The sequence below is a fragment of the Myotis brandtii genome, unplaced genomic scaffold (genome assembly GCF_000412655.1).
Source record: "Myotis brandtii unplaced genomic scaffold, ASM41265v1 scaffold793, whole genome shotgun sequence".
In the NCBI taxonomy this organism is placed as follows: Eukaryota; Metazoa; Chordata; class Mammalia; order Chiroptera; family Vespertilionidae; genus Myotis; species Myotis brandtii.
The window spans coordinates 503,042-518,959 of NW_005371193.1; the positions used below are offsets into that span (position 1 = coordinate 503,042).

The 15,918-nt window shown below is 50.5% G+C and overlaps 2 protein-coding genes across 2 annotated transcripts in view; one reads left to right on the plus strand and one right to left on the minus strand.

Annotated features, from left to right (window-relative positions):
* Window positions 1-31: 31 nt before the first annotated feature.
* Window positions 32-1,179, plus strand: LOC102251584 (iron-sulfur cluster assembly 2 homolog, mitochondrial; the record flags this gene model as incomplete). Its single annotated transcript, XM_005883604.2, has 2 exons — window positions 32-168; window positions 651-1,179. Coding segments are annotated over 2 exons (312 nt in total), but the record flags the coding sequence as incomplete, so codon positions are not given.
* A 3,262-nt stretch (window positions 1,180-4,441) lies between these two features.
* The window catches only part of LTBP2 (latent transforming growth factor beta binding protein 2), a 99,765-nt gene continuing 88,288 nt past the window's right edge, over window positions 4,442-15,918 (minus strand). The window contains exons 23-36 of the mRNA XM_014531165.1: window positions 15,226-15,348; window positions 15,002-15,127; window positions 14,538-14,660; window positions 13,711-13,842; window positions 13,310-13,435; window positions 12,626-12,769; window positions 12,102-12,293; window positions 11,927-12,010; window positions 11,147-11,275; window positions 10,599-10,736; window positions 10,351-10,518; window positions 9,757-10,038; window positions 8,142-8,291; window positions 4,442-7,682 (exon numbers count right to left, since the gene is read on the minus strand). Coding sequence (XP_014386651.1) covers window positions 7,537-7,682; window positions 8,142-8,291; window positions 9,757-10,038; window positions 10,351-10,518; window positions 10,599-10,736; window positions 11,147-11,275; window positions 11,927-12,010; window positions 12,102-12,293; window positions 12,626-12,769; window positions 13,310-13,435; window positions 13,711-13,842; window positions 14,538-14,660; window positions 15,002-15,127; window positions 15,226-15,348 — 2,063 coding nt within the window. The 3' untranslated portion in view covers window positions 4,442-7,536. The remainder of the gene's footprint in view (window positions 7,683-8,141; window positions 8,292-9,756; window positions 10,039-10,350; window positions 10,519-10,598; window positions 10,737-11,146; window positions 11,276-11,926; window positions 12,011-12,101; window positions 12,294-12,625; window positions 12,770-13,309; window positions 13,436-13,710; window positions 13,843-14,537; window positions 14,661-15,001; window positions 15,128-15,225; window positions 15,349-15,918) is intronic.

Below are 15,918 nucleotides of genomic sequence, written 5' to 3' on the forward strand. Positions count from 1 at the left end.
CCTAATGCCGCCCCCGGCCGGGCGGGCCTGACCCCCTCTTCCTGCGTTTCAGAGGCTCCTGGAGATCACCCAAGGGGCAGAATTCCTCAGGCTGGAGGTGGAGGGGGGTGGATGCTCCGGATTCCAGTACCGATTTTCGCTGGACACAGTGATCCACCCCGACGACAGGCAAGGAGGAAGGGAAGGGCTGGCGGGTCCTCGGAGTGTGCGGGAGGGGGAGCGTGTGTGTAGTTGAAGGCGCACTTTTATTCCAGATTTGAACGGGTTGCTCAGGATGCTCCACACCACCCTTCCCGCCCACAGGGGGGGATGCACGTGAAGACGGGTTGTCTTGACTCCAAAGAACCCAGTTATAGGAGGGAGATGGGCCTTCCTGGGCCCGCGGGGTCGTTGATAGGAGTTAGGCCGGATGAGATGCCAGGTCAGAATTTCCAAACGTTTCCCAGGAGTCATTCCATTGGCTCTTTCTGCCTCCAAAATCGGCACCTTTTTGGGAGCAATAAGGAATGCTTCCTCTGTTTCCGAAAACCCGGAATGCGCACCTCTCACACCAGGGCCCAGAGTGTCGGGTTGTTGGTGTTTATGATCGTCACTGATGCTGTCCTCCTGTGTGTGGTTTGCTTTTTGTGTTTTTGTTTTTCTCTCCCTAGGGTATTTGAACAGGGTGGGGCCCGAGTGGTGGTTGACTCTGATAGCTTGGCCTTCGTGAAAGGGGCCCAGGTGGACTTCTGCCAGGAGCTGATCCGAAGCTCCTTCCAAGTGCTGAACAACCCGCAGGCGGAGAAAGGCTGCTCCTGTGGCTCTTCCTTCTCTGTCAAGCTTTGATGAGATGGCTGCCACGGGTACCCCTTCGAGGCACCTGGAATTAGTGGAACGTTAGGGGTTTCCTTCCAATCATGTCCCTCCCACGATTTGATTTCCCACAATCCAGGAGTGTTGTGTGTTGCCACTATGTTTTCCAGAATGTGAAGCAATCTTGACTCTTGACTTAATTTCTCCTGCACCCTTCTAAGGCCAAGGCTCTAGGTGCTGTTCCCTAAGGTTTGTTTAATAACTAGTTTGAAACCCAGTGTAATCTGGAGAGCCTCCAAGGTTCCAAAATGTGAGTTGCTTCTCTGGCCTTCAGAGCTGCTTGTACATAGATGTATAACTCTGTATAAAAGCTTCATTTTAAAGCAAGCCCCGTTTACTTGTCTTTTGAATCAGAGTCACAAATTAAATAGCGTGAACACTCATTAGGAGGCCAGAGACAATGGGAAAGGCATCTCACCCTTCCTGAATGTGCTCCTGGACTTACCCTTATTTTCTGTGCAGCTCATGCTCCGCTTCCCATGTGCTAGGGCAGGTAGATTTTATCATCACACTCAGAATTCTTTTTTAATTTTATTTATTTTTAAATTTTTATTTTATTTTTTTCCATCACCATTTATCCCCTCTATCCCTCTTACATACTCAGAATTTAGATTCACAAAACCAAAAAGCCCATCACTCAGAAAACAGACCTAACTCCCACTGATGCCTTAATCACTTGAAAAATAGGCTCCACATTCCTACAGACATTTCAAGATTCTGTGATCATTTAGTGACTGAATCTTTTAAGGATATGTGGCTTCATTTACCTTACGGCGTAAAACGCCTCTGGTCTCACACATAGCAGAAACTGGTCCCTTTTGTTGGAATAGATAATAGATACTTGAGGATTTTCTTTTAGGTTGAATTACCAGATAAAATGCAGGATACCCAGTTGAATTTGAATTTCAGATGAACAGTAAATAATTTTTAGTATAAGTGTGTCCCAAATATTGTATGAGATATACTAAAAATTCTTTGTTGCTTTGTTATTTATCTGAAATTTAAATTTAACAGGGCATCCTGTATATTTATTTCTTAAACCTGGCAACTTCATTTTAGGATTACTGAAGTAAAAGCATTTTAAGCCACAAATTCCAATGAATTTTAAAGTACTTATTTGGGCCCTGGGTGGGTGACTCGTTGTCCAGTACACCAAAAAGTTATGGGTTCAATTCCTGGTCAGGGCATATTTCTGGGGTGTGAGTTCAATCAGGCAACCAATCGATGCTTCTCTCTCTCCTTTCTCTCTCTTTCTCCCCCTCTCCCCATTCCTCTCTAGAAATCAATAAAAACATATCCTTGGGTGAGGATTAAAAAAAAATTAAAGTACTTATTTGGGTATAGCATTTATATAGGCTACAGAGCTAGAAATTGTTGTGGTATGTGTCTGACTGCTTGGGGAGCCAGAATTGCATGGACTGACAACTAAAAAAAGACAAAAATACCACCCCCATGAGGAATGATTTATAAATACTAATCTTGGGAAACTACACCCAAATTGATTCTGGAAGAATTATTGGTTAAATACACCTTTTCCTCCAGAGCCTACTAGTAAAAGTTTGTTACAGCAAAAACGTGCATTTCTGGACTGGATCGAACCATTTCTAGACTGAATTAGAATTAAGGTCATTCAATAAAAGAATTTACCATTAAAGAATGGCAATACAGACTTTAGAGACAAAGTATCTGAGATAGAAACTTAGATGCTTACATATTTAACATGGGAAAATCTAGGACTTCGAGAAAACTGATCATGTGTAGACAATGTGTACAAAGAGGAAAGAAGGGGACACTCAGAAACCTGAGCAGATTTCTTAGCAGATTTTCATGGAAGGAGGCAGAAACCAGTGTACCGTGGAAGCATCTGTGTGTAACTTTACTAAGACATTGAAAATAGCTGCCAGTACCTGGCCTAATAAGATTTTCAGCTCAGTCTAAGTCCTTTCATCCTCCCTCAAAAAAGAGATCTTGCTATATTTTAAGTGTTAGAAATATTCTTCCAGAATATTTTTGTGGGTTACTTACTGATTTGGTGATTTTAAAATTTATAGCGAGCATAAGCATAATAGCTTTAGTAGCTAAATAAACCATTGAATTGTAGTGGTTTATTAGGCAGAACAAGGTCTCTTAGAATGCCTATATGTAAGTACCTACTGTTAGTGGGAAACCTGGAATTTTGTGTGTAGAAAGAGTGGATTTGGGAGAAATCACCTTATTTCACACAGAAAGCTTTATGGGGGAACCTCAAATAACAAGTCTCCATCGGAGGTGAGTGACAGAAATTTTAAGAACACAGGGCGTGGGGACAGTGGCAGTTTGTTGGGAATAAACAGTAAGCAATATAAAACAGGTTTAGGATCTTTTGCAGGCACTTTCTGACCAGATGTCCTCTTCCTGGCAGGCCATAAAAGCCAGCAGGTAGTTTCACAAATTTTGCTCACTGCAAATTCATTTAGGAAAACTTTATACTCTTTTAGCATCAGAAGGGAGGGTTTTGGGGTTTTTTTGTTGGTTTTTTTTGCCTCCCTTTACTTTCAAGGGGAGGTTATCAAGGCCCTATTTGTTGCAGACTTGATTTTATTTAACTGTATATGCAGGCTAGTCAGTGCCTGGGGCATCATGCCCTACCCGTTGCCTTAGCAAAACATAATAGTACAGGAACCAGAGGCAGGGGAGCCCTGGATCTGCTTTATGTTGTGAATAGCTTTATGTAGTTGCTCCAAAGAGGGGGCCTTTGGCCAACGTCCAGATCTTACCTTGTGGCATGATGCTTTAGTTATGTGATTGATAGTGACTAGTGGTATGAAAACTATAGGTTTCCCACCCACCCTTTGTTTCTCTATGATTAGGAGAAAATAGTAGAAGATACTCTTTTTTTTTCTGAGAACTGAGTACTATTCTTTTGGCCTTTTGCTATAAAGCATCCTAGTGGAAGGTTGACATTTGGCAGGGACATCCTGTGTAGAGAAGTGGGCAGCACTGATGGTCATGGGATAGCTCTCCCTTAGACTCTGGCCCTGAGCTGATGTCACACAGCTTGCAGCGGGCAGGGCCTAACACTGTCCACGGCAGCATGGTTTTGTATGTTTGTGTCAAGCAGGAAACTCTACTCTTCTATGTATCTAAGATAGACATTAATGATTGCTTTTTAAAAATTTCTCTGCCATTTCTCCATGGAAATACCACAAGACTGCTTAAGGGAAGTTTGCTTTAAGAAATTTTGAGTCCAAGCCGGTTTGACTCAGTGGATAGAGTGTCAGCCTGCGGACTGAAGGGTCCCAGGTTTGATTCTGGTCAAGGGCATGTACCTCAGTTGCATGCTTGATTCCTGGCCCTGGTTGGGGTGCATGCGGTAGGCAACCAATCTGTGTCTCTCTCACATTGATGTTTCTGTGTGTCTCTCCCCCTTCTTTCCACTCTCTCTAAAAAATCAATGGAAAAATATTCTCCGGTGAGGATTAACAAAAAATAAAACAAGTGAATTAAAAAAAAAAAGTTTTGAAATAATTATTATCTGGCTTTATTTGTAAAGTATAGTCAGGTAAATATATAAAGAGACAAAACATTTAAATAGTCTATGGCCAGCAGCTGTATTTAAAAATATTTTATTTTTTTGAATAGGTAATACATATGGTACAAAATTCCAAGAGACACAAAAGGGGATACAATGAAAAAGTGTTCCAATCCTGTACCCATCCACCCTGTCATCCTCCCCACAAGTTACCATTGTTTCTAAGAATTTAGCCCACAGGTATATAATCCATAGAAATAATATGAAATAACATTTGCACAAGAATAATCATTATGGCATTGTTTTTAATAGCAAAAGTTAGAAAACAATGGAAATGTCCACCAGTAGGGGACTGATTAAATAAATTATGATTTATCCATTCAATGGAATAGTATACACTTATAAAACAGGGTGAGAGAGCTCGTATGTGCAAGTATGTATTAAGTGTAGAGAGCGCCTGGGAAGGCGCATGAGCTGATTGTCAGCTGAGTCCAGTGGTGTCGGCAGAGCCACGTCCTGGAAACATACCTTGCGAGAGGCAGGTATGTTGTCAGCCTGACCTTTAGCTCAGGCACCAGGGGGTGGGTTTCATTATCTAAGTTCAGCCAGGCGCCAGGAACGGATGCAATTATCTGGGCTCAGCCAGGAGTGACAATTACAAAGAAGTCACAAGAATGAAGAATTGCAGCTTGATCTTTAACCATGATTTCACATAATTTCCTTTGTCTTAAACTCTAGTAAAACTTCCCGGTATCATGCTGTATATAATAAACGCCCTGCACTAGCTCTGGGTCACTGCGTCTCCATCTGAGGGCAGCGTCCCACCTGGTCCCAGCTTTACTTAAAGTCTTTGTGTCTGTCTCTTTTTTTCCTTTTCTCAATCCCCAGCCGTCCCTACTCAGGACTCGTCCGCTCTCTAGCCGTGCTGGTCGCGGCCCAAGAGAGAAAACTTATAATTAAGTGAAAAAAGCAAGTGTAGGACAGCATGCATAGCATGCTGTTTGTGTTTTTAGTACATAGAAATGTGTGTATATGCATGAAATATCTCTGGAAGGGCAAGCAGGGTGGTGAGAGTTAGGAGGAGGGGCAATGGGAACAGCACTTAAGGAAGTGCAGTGCCAGCAGGGTATATTGAGGAATGGTGACATTCTCTGAAATATGGGGTGTAAGATGGAGTTAGCGAATACCCAATTCTCCCCTTTCTTCAGACAAGTAGCAGCATGTGTTACACTTTGCTATACAACCCTCCTTTCCCCTTCATCTATTTTGGATATCCTGTTAAGGCATTTAGAGCCACTTTTTCTTTTTAGGGCTCCATAGCAATTAATAGTAATTGTTTCTAATCTTTTGCTATTACAAATAATGCTATACCATAACCTCTTACACATGTCATTTCACATTTGGTGAGAAAATAGCTGAAGATTAAATTCCTAGAAGTGGAATTATTGATTCAAAGAGTAAGTGCTTTTATAATATTGAAAGACATTTCCATATCCTTTCAGAAGCTGTATCACTTCATACTTCTGTCAGCTATGCATGTGCCTCTTTCCCCAGATGCTTGCCAACTGACAAGAGCGTCTCAGGGTGGTTTCACTTGCATTTCTTTTGTTGTGAGTGAGGGTCAGAATATTTCCATTTCTAAGTTGGGAATAAAAATAGTAAATTGGATTGTTGGATAATTAAATGAAATTTGGGTGTAGCACTCAACATTGCCTAGCACAGAGCAAGCATTCAATAAGTTATGTGATGGCTGACAATCAGAGCAGCAGGTAGGACAGGACAGATTAAATTAAGAAAATAGTATTCATTTCCATGTCTCCAGGCACAGGGAGCCTTGCTCATTTACATTGCAGTTCATTAGAGGAAAACAAAGTCAGAGCTTTCTCGTCTCAGAAGAGTAAAGAACCTTTTTCTACTGGAACCCCATCACAGGCTATTGGCAGAGCTGGCGAGAGGTAGGCACAGCCTCCTCGCTAATACTTAGACTTAGCCAACATGGTAAAGAAATGTGGTTTCATGTGAAACAAAAGTGAAGAGCCCGGATGTACATTTCTTTATTCTAACTAAATTCCCAGCTAGCCAAGGTTGGAGTGGGTCTTTCCTTGTGAACTCAGAGGGATGCCAGCCAGCCATTTTATGAAGGTTGAGAGGGCAGAGGCTTCTGAGAATAGAGGAGAAACAACAGGAAATCTGGCTTCCCCCAAAACAGGACTATGCTGTATCCCACAAGCTAGAAAATAGACCTCTTTATTTTTAACACTCAAACTGGTGCCCACAAAAGGAGAGCCCAGGAGAAAGGTGTTTCCTGTAAGGAGCAGGTCTTCCGAGACGGGCACCCTGTCTTGTGAAAAGGAGCTACCGCTGGGTACATTTCGAATATTTATTCAAAGCAACTGAATATTTTCTTTAGATTTGTGTGAAGCCCTGGCTCCCCACCCCTTTTCTTTTTCTCAATTCCCTATATTTTTAATATTTCCCTCTTACTTTCTGTCTTCTTGCTCCCCTTCATTTGTGTCTCTTACACTCAGCAAGCTGGTATCAGTCTTGCTTTTCCGAGATGAGGGGATCTTCTGCTCCTCCCAGGGGCCACAGAAGTGGCTATAAGATGATGTGGCAAAATCTGGTCCAGACCAGACTGGCTAAGTGGCAGTGATGGTTCTTGGTGGGAGGCGTTGGAGTCACTCCCCAAACTTCCTCCAATCCTTTTGTGCTCCCCAGATTCTGAAGGCCCATCCTAAGACAGGTGTAGCCTCGGACCCAGTTTTGCAGTCATCAGGATGATAGGTGGATCGTGGCTGGAAAAGGTGCGGTGTAAGGCCAAAGGACCTTGCACGTTTGCACAGCTTGCGGGGGAGGATGAGGGCCATCCTTTGGTAAGCATCTCATAGTAAGGCCAGGACAGATGGCGGACTGGGCCTTGTGGCCAGTGGCTGAAGCATTAAAGCATTTGGTGGTGTTTGAGCCAAGCAAGGGCATGGTGGCATGGAGGCAGTGACAAGCTCACAGCCTGAGCCTAAACTGGGAGAGATGAAAAGCAGGCAAGGCTGGCTGGGAGTGGGGCTGCAGGGCCTCCTGCCCGATGACTTCATGGTATCTTCCCAGCCTGGAAAGCGTCCTCAAGGCCCCTGCCTCAGGCCCATTTCCAGGTAGCTGCCGATGCTGACCCCTCACTGCTACTCCTTGGCAGTGCAGTGGGGGGGCCCTGCCTCGGCCACATAACCGGGGGAGCAGTGGCAGCGGTAGGAGCCCTCCGTGTTCTCGCAGTGACCATGGACACAGAGTGCAGCAGGCCCGTTCAAGTCATCACACTCATTCACATCTAAGGAGAAGGAAGGCAGGAGAGAGATGGCAGGAGCCCGAGGGTCTCTGGCCTGTTGCCTCTGGCCCTCTGATCACCAATCCCGGCCCCCACCCTGCAGGGCAATCTTAGGTACGGCAGCCAGAGGCTGAAGTCACTGCCCAAACTAAACAACTCAAGGACACAAAGCAGGTGGTGGTGAGCCCATACTGGGCCCAGGAGAGCAGCCATACTCTTGTCCCTGTCTTTTTTCTGTGTAGGCACCTCCATGGAAAGCTTTGTAAACACAGCATGCAACCTTCCTTTGGAACTTTCTCACCACCCCACCTGGCACTGGACAGCCTCCCTAGGGGGCCACAGTGGATTATGGACCCGAGTTTAGTTGTGCATCCATCCCTAAGGTGAGCAAGGGCCAGTCTGACTTTCCCACAGGGAGACATCAATGCTTCCCGGGCATTGCCACTCTGAGGCTAAACTTACCCACACAGGCCATGTGGGCCATGTCCAGCTGGAAGCCCTCGAAGCAGTCACAGGTGTAGCCCTCCCGCACACGCACACAGCGGCCATTCTCACAGCCGTTCAGGATGCCACACTCCTCTGCCTGAAGCCCTTCGAAGCCAGCCTGGTGTTCTGGTAGGAAGTCAGAGAAGGGAGCTGAGGCCTGGACCCAACCCTGGACCCTCACCCTCCACTACAAAGAGTGGCCCCTGTTGAGTTCCTGGGGTGAGGGTGGGGAGGGTCATAAAACTTTCACAGAAAGAGGCTAAAACAAAAGGCAATGCTCTTTAAAAATAAGAGTCATTTTGGGAGGGGTAGACCTTTAAATGAGGCCTCTAAGAAGGTTGGAATTCACTGCTTTCACAACGCCAGGGCTCCTGAGCAGTGGGTATCATTACAGTTTTGGTTTTGTTGTGGTTGGTGGGAGGGTGTTTTGTTAAAACACTTTTTTTTTTTCCTGCTGGGAGGGTATTGGCAGCAAAAGTACATTACCCTTACTCAACACAAAGCAAAACTAGCAGGTCTGCCTAACCCACTTCTCTCTCTAAGCAACTCCCCACCCCTGACAAAGACGCCATCCCTAATCTCACTGCAGTCTGAATCAGGCTGTGCCTGTGGCAGGTACACTGACAGATGCCAGGCCTGACTTCCTCATTAGACTCCATCCGAGTCCTGAGTGCTGGGGTCATTGCCACCTACAAACCAAGTCACCACAGTGGGCCTTTAAAGTGATTGTAGCCTGGCCAGCATGGTTCAGTGGTTGAGCATCAACCTATGAATCAGGAGGTCACAGTTTCGGTTCCTGGTCAGGTCACATGCCTGGTTTGGGGCTCGATTCCCAATAGGGGGTGTGCAGGAGGCAGCCAATCAATGATTCTCTCTCATCATTGATGTTTCTATCTCTCACTGCCTCTCACTGCCTCTCCCTTCCTCTCTGAAATCAATAAAATAAATACAAATAAAAAAGTGATTGTAAATCCCACCCGGCTGGTATGACTCAGTGGTTGAGCATTGACCTATGAACCAGGAGGTCACAGTTCAATTCCTGGTCAGGGCACAGGCCCAGGTTGCGGACTCGATCCCCAATAGGGGGCGTACAGGAGGCAGCTGATCGATGTCTCTCATCAAAGTTTCTATCTATTCCTCTCCCTTCTCTCTCTCAAATGAATAAAAACGTAAAAAAATAAATAAATAAATGAAGTGATTGTAAATCCTGAGTTAACATTTCGGGTCACAAGTTTGAACTTGTAGAGCAGGCTGTTCTGTATACCTAAGGGTGAGGGAGAAAATTGGACAGTACGGTGTGTACCTGCTTTCTCTACCCGTTTTCTCCCACTCTCAACTTCCTCCCGCGGGGAAGCTTTTGAGGCTGGGACGGTGGTGTCTGTGCCTCTGTGTCTCCTGTGCTAGTTTACCGGAGGGAGTTGTTCGGGTCCAACTTGGGCATGCGGAGTTGTCCCCTGAGCGACCCCTGAGAGGCCTTGGAGCACCTCTCCTTCCCTGTCCTCACCCTGCTGGCAGTGATTAGCAGGTGGAGGAGATGGAAGCAAAGCAACACTGGTGCCCACCTCTTCCCTATTTTTGCGGTAACACAGACCTGGGTGGCTGGCCACGTAGCGGGGCTGGAGTTCTGAGGGCTGCAGGGGAGACTCCAGGCCTGGTACGTGGTCTCCTGGGTGGCCGGCTGTGTTGGGGAAGGGCGGCTCAGGGATGGCGTCCTCGGGGCCCAGGTAGTTGTAGAAGGGGGCCCCGTCTGGGCCATAGAGGCTGTAGTGCAGGTCCTCAGACCCGGGGCCATACTCATAGCCTGGTCGGAAGTGGACCCCAGCCTCCCGCTCGGCTTCAATCCGGGCCACGTTGCACAGCTGAGCATAGACCTCTGTCAGGGAGGAGAGAGAGGGGAAGCTGGGCCCGGTTCCTGGCAGTGACAGCCTGGCGTGCTGTCCCCTGGCTCACTACCCCGGGGAGAGGGAGCACGCTGGGACCGGTGTCCTCTGAGAGCTCCTGGCTGTGCCCCACCGCCTGCCCCACTTTATTCCCAAACAGCAGGGACTGAAGACAGGGCCACTACTCCGGTTGCCCCACTCCTTTCTAACCCCCCCTCCCAAGGCGAGGACACTCTCCACCCTGAGGCCCAGCCGGCTCTGCAAGGTCTCCCCTCCCTCCGTGCAGGCGCAGGCCGCCCTCTCACCAGAGCTCGTGGGGGGGCACAGGGCACACTGCTGGCTCCAGGCCTCGCCATCCTGGCAGCAGCATTCCGTGTAGGTGGTGCGGCGCCCGTGCAGGGGTTGGCTGCACACGTAATTGGTGACTTTTTTCCAGCAGATGTCCATGTGGATGTCATGGTCAGGCAGGTCCTCTGGTGGCACAGAAAGAGGCCCTTAAGCCCCCAGTCTAGGTCCACTCCCCCTGCGGCCCCGCCATCCCAGGCCCACTGACCCATGCCACTGGTGCTGTTCACGCAGCGCTGCTGGCTGAGGTCCAGGGTGAGCGGGGGGCTGCAGAAGCAGTGGAAAGAGCCCTCCGTGTTCACGCATTCGCCGTTCTCGCAGGCCATGTCCTGGCACTCGTCATGATCTGTGGGGGCAGGAAGACAGAGGAACATGTGGGGCAGTGCCAGGACGGCTTGCCCACGGACCACTTTCAGGGAAAGGGATTTGCTTGTAACTGATAAGGGAGAGGTAGCACCCTGCTTCCCTCTCTCCTGCCCCCAGCCCAGCCTGGGAGACCCCTCCCCAGGGGTATTTTTCCAGCAGGTCCTCACATACAATCCCCGAAGTCCCCACAGCTCCCCTCACCTCAGACCTGCCTGCTGCAGCCAGAGGGTGTCTGTCCCTGGAAGGGGAACTCCCAGCAAGACAGGGGCTGGCTGGCAGGGCTGGGTGAGCAATCAGCTGTTGGGGGGGGGGGGGGGGGGGGGGGGGGGCCACTGAGAACTCTGGGATCTAATCCCAAAGCTGGGCTCCCAGGGGAAAATGTATCCTCACCCTCACACTTCCTGCGGGTGGCATCATAGTGGTAGCCAGGATTGCACAGGCAGATGTAGCCGGGAACCGTGTTGAGGCACCGGCCGTTCTGGCAGAGACCAGGCCCGAACATCACACACTCATCAGCATCTGTGGAGGGCAGGGCTGAGGTAAGGGCGGGTGAGAAGCAGCACCTGAGATTCAGGGCTCCAAAGCCAGGTTCTGGGTTTGAATCCTGGCCCTACCACTTGCTAGCTGGGTAACTTCAGGCAACTTGCTTCAGTTCTTGCCTCAGTTTCCTACCTAAAAATGTAGATACGACTAACCTCTTACAGTTGTTATGAGGATTAAAAGATTAATACATGTAAGGTGCTTAAAATAGTGCTTGGTTTTCAATCGTTTCTTTCCCCAGCTCTGGGACTAGGGTGTTCACACCTAAGCTACCCATTTGAGTGTGGGTTCCCCGAAGTTGCTGGCTTTGTAAGTGGGGCTGCCGCTGGTCTCGGCACAGGGCACTCCCCGTTCTTTCCCTGTGCCCGTGACTGGGTTAGTCAATGCATCTTAGCTTGTTCCTAAAGGTTCAGCCTCAGGGGAGCAGAAAACCAAGGTGGGGTTGTATGAACACTCCAAGAGGAGCTCCGGTCAGAACTTCCAGCCCAAACTCTGCAGGTCACCAGCCCTAGGACAGGAGGGATGAAAGTGACCTGCATGCCATCAAGAGCTTCCCGGGACCTGCTGGGGGGCCCGCTGGGCCTGCTCAGGTGAGTGGAGGTTGGGGAGCAGGATGTGCAGGGAGGTTACCTGTGTACGTGGTCTGTCCAAACATCCAAGCTCCTTCCACAGGGATGTAGCCTTTACCACTGGGGCAGATCTCGCTGAATTCGACTGTAGGGAAGCATCCGAGCTCAGAGAGAGGAGGGCTCTGTCCCCTTCGCTCGGTGTCACCCTGCAGGACTTAGGACCATTGGGGCTGTACCTGAGTCCTCAGCTGGGCAGAGGTCACAGGCGTCTCCCCAGCTGGCACCCTGGGTGCAGCAGCACTCGGCCTGCGTGGTGTTCCGGCCCAGGAGGCGGGAGCAGGGCGGCTGGTCTTTGTGCCCAGAGTAGCATTCCATGCGGATGGGGCCTGAGAGGTGGTCCCCTGGTGGGGCCTCGGGGATGCTCTGACCTGTGTGTGATAGAGGCCCCTTGTTATTATCTGTTCATGGCCCTCTGGGACGCCCTAGCCTTTACACATTTAACATTTAAATACCACTTTACAGTGCACAAAATGCTCTTACCTATATTTCCTCACTTGATGCTCTCCACAGCTCTATGTGGTGAGCATCATTACCATCAGCACCTCTTACAGACAGGCAATCAAGATAGAAAAGCTAGGACATACCACACCCCCAGCTACCCTACCCCTGCCCACACCGCCCCAGTCCGGGCCCAGGCTCCCTCTCAGGAGCTGGAGAATGGCTGTGCGTAATGGCTGGGTGGGGTCTGGAGCAGGCTCACCTGCGGCCCCCCGTGGGCGGCAGTGCCCCTCCTGAGCATCGTACTCCTCCAGGTCGCTGGCACAGAGGCACAGGAAGGAGCCCTCCACGTTCTCACAGAGCGCCGCCCCGCACACGGCCAGCATGAGCTCACACTCGTTCACGTCTGCCAGGCATGAGGACAGGCTCGTGGGTGGAGAAGAGGCAGCCCACACCCTCTGCCCCTGCCTCCAGCCTGGGGGGCAGATACTTAGCTCCTCAAGCAAAAGAGGCTGGGTCTTGGGGGAAGAGCAGGAATGGGTATGAGTTCGCAAGAAGGAGGAACAGATGAACGGAGGGCATGGGAAGAGGGAGAGAAGGGTGGCAGACAGGGTCACTAAATGGACAGAGAAGAAGGGTTCCTCCCTCTGCACCTTCTCTGACCCCGAGGTCTCTGGAGAAGGGTGGCGCCTTCGTGAATGTGCCTGCTCCCCCTGGCGGACTGTGGCCATGCTTCCCCTACCGGCCTGGCCCAGGGGTATAGCTGACATCTCCCTTCCTTGCCCACTCTATGAGGACCCATTATGGAGCCAGGTGACCATGACCATGTCAGGAGGAGGGTCCAGGGCCTCTCTCCAGGACAGCCAAGATCTGTGGAACTGAGACAAAGGGCCCGAGAGCCTCCCCTTCCCTGGCCCAGAGCCTAGATACCCCCCAGGCTTCTCACCCACGCAGTCCCAGCCGGAGGACGAGGTCTCAAAGCCCTGGTCACAGAGGCAGCGGAAGGAGCCCTCCGTGTTGTCGCAGAAGCCATGGCTCCCGCACACCGTGTCGTTGGCACACTCGTCTATGTCTGTGGGACAGTGGAGACTAGAGTGGAGGGTGTGCTCTATGCACTCTCTTTATTTGTTGGGAATACTTACTTATTCGGTCTATTAACACCAAGATCTGTGAAAAGTAACTTCTAAACACAGGACAAGAAAACTAACATTCCTCTTCAGTTTTTGTGCAAGCCCTGCTATACGGAAAATATACGAACTTTCAAACAGCTGCAGAAATAATGTCCTCAGGGGAAAATGAGAACTAGGTGCTTCAGCCCTCCCGCCTCGGACCCCCCTCCCTACTCACCTATGCAGTCTCCAGAGGGGGCCAGGTGGAAGCCAGGCTGGCAGCCCAGGACACAGCGGTAGGAGCCAGGGTTATTCTCACACCGCCAGGCCCCACACACCGGGTCTCCGTGGTCCTCGCATTCGTCAATATCTGTCCCCAGAGCCACGAGAGGAGACAGGAGTGGCCAGGTGACTGCTCTGGCCCCACCTTCCCAGCATCCCCAGGCCATGCCCCACAACCTCTGGGGTCCCTGATCTCTTCCAAATTACTGTGATCAGGTCACCCCCCAAACATCAAGTTCAGGGTCATTTCCCCTGACCCAGCAGGGATGAACATCTAAAAGAGTTCTGCGCTATTTAGAAAAGCACCGAGCTCTTAGCCTCCTTTCCCCCACCCGTCTGCCAATAGTGGAGCACTTTATACTTCTCTGTGTATAAAACCTTCACCAAAGTGTATTACAGCGAGTTATCTTCGTATCTGTCTCCCTTGCTCAATTTCAAGATTGCCCGTAACTGTCTGTTTGTCCTAGCAGAAGACATTGAACCTAGCAGGTGTTTAATAAATGTCTATTGAATCAGTTTGGCTTTAAAAACTGGATTGTGTGCTCTGCTCGCACAAGGGTGATGACTGTCTTCATTCTGTCATCTGCGCACAGTCCCCGAGTCAGCAGAGGCTCAATAAATGCATCATCCATCCGGTGATGCATGTGTGGAAAGTGCCTGCTTCCAGGAAGCTGCAGTTCCTGGTCCCAGGGAGCTGAGGACCGGGGAGGGCGCGGGGCGGGGGGCGGGAGGGGTGCGCAGACATGGGGATAGAGCCTGCCCATTCCCTCCTGAAACCCTTACCCACACACTCCCCGCTCTCCGGGGAGGGCTGGAAGCCAGTCTCACACAGACAGTTGAAGGAGCCCTCGGTGTTGACACAGTGCCCTCCCAGACACCGGTCTGTGACTGCACACTCGTCCACATCTATAACAGGGACATCTGTCAGCCGACCCAGCCACAGCTCCCTAGACCCTGGGCCCCACGTAGCCCATAGGAGGGCCAGGGAGTGGCTAAGGGTAGGAAAGGGCTCAGGGTTTGAGGAAGAGTCCAGAGCTGGAAGCCAGAGGCCAGGCTGGGGGGAGGAGCCCTGGAACTGGGGCTCTGTCAAGGGGAGAAGGGTGACACTCAAAGAGTTCAGAGGGTGCATTATGGTCAGCCTCCCATCTTCCCTTCCCTGGGTGGGACCAGGAGCATTTTATTTCCGTAGTCTAGCCTGTAGCGCCCCCTGCTGCTGACAAGCGGACATGGACAAGTTGGCTTCTCACCCTGGCAGCGGGTGCCTCCCTCTGCGCTGACAAAGCCGGGGGCACAGAGACAGAAGAAGGACCCATGGCTGTTGAGGCACTCGCCGTGGGGTGCGCAGTACTCCTCTCCCACGCACTCGTCCACATCTGCAGGGAAAAGATAGGCAGTGGTATCCCCTGGGAATATTCCCACCTCCCCACACACTCACTGCCCTCGTCCCCGTGGGGAGACCTGAGCCGCTCACCCTCACACACAGTGCCATTGGCCAGCTGGAAGCCCGGGGGGCAGAGGCACTGGTAGGAGCCAGCCGTGTTCTTGCACTCGCCTCCCCGGCAGTTGCTCTGGAGGTCTTCACACTCATCCACGTCTGCAGGGTCACACGGGAGGAAGGAAGCCCATGGCAGCGCCTCCCAAGGACAGACACCAATGGGGAGGGTCCCAGGGGCCTGCCACCTGTCCGAGGAGTCTGGCCCCATGGAGGCATCACCCGCTTACAAAGCAGCCCAGCTTGGAGAGCCTTTGGGCAGAGGATGACTGACGCTCCCTCCACTTCAGCCCCAGCCCGGCAGGCTCCGCTGCCTCAGGCTGGGCTTCTCCAGCTGCCCATACAGTGCCCGCCTTGGGGACACTTGGCCTCTCTCAGCAACCCTGGCCTATGATGGCCACACCCCAAGGCCCTTATGGCTCAGATTTTACTGAGAAGCAATAGGAACACAAATGAGAACTAAACCAAGGAAACAGATACACAGAACCTGAGAAGATAACAGAAACTAGATTCTTCAAGTTGGCCTACAGATCCCCTGGTACAGGCCAGTGTTTTTCAAAATAGAGTTCCAGTGCCCATCCTTAAGAGGAACCCTTGGGGAGCTTGTTAGAAAACAGATCCCACCCCCCGCCCCATATCAGAGGTTAATTTGGCAGGTCTGGGGCAGGGCCT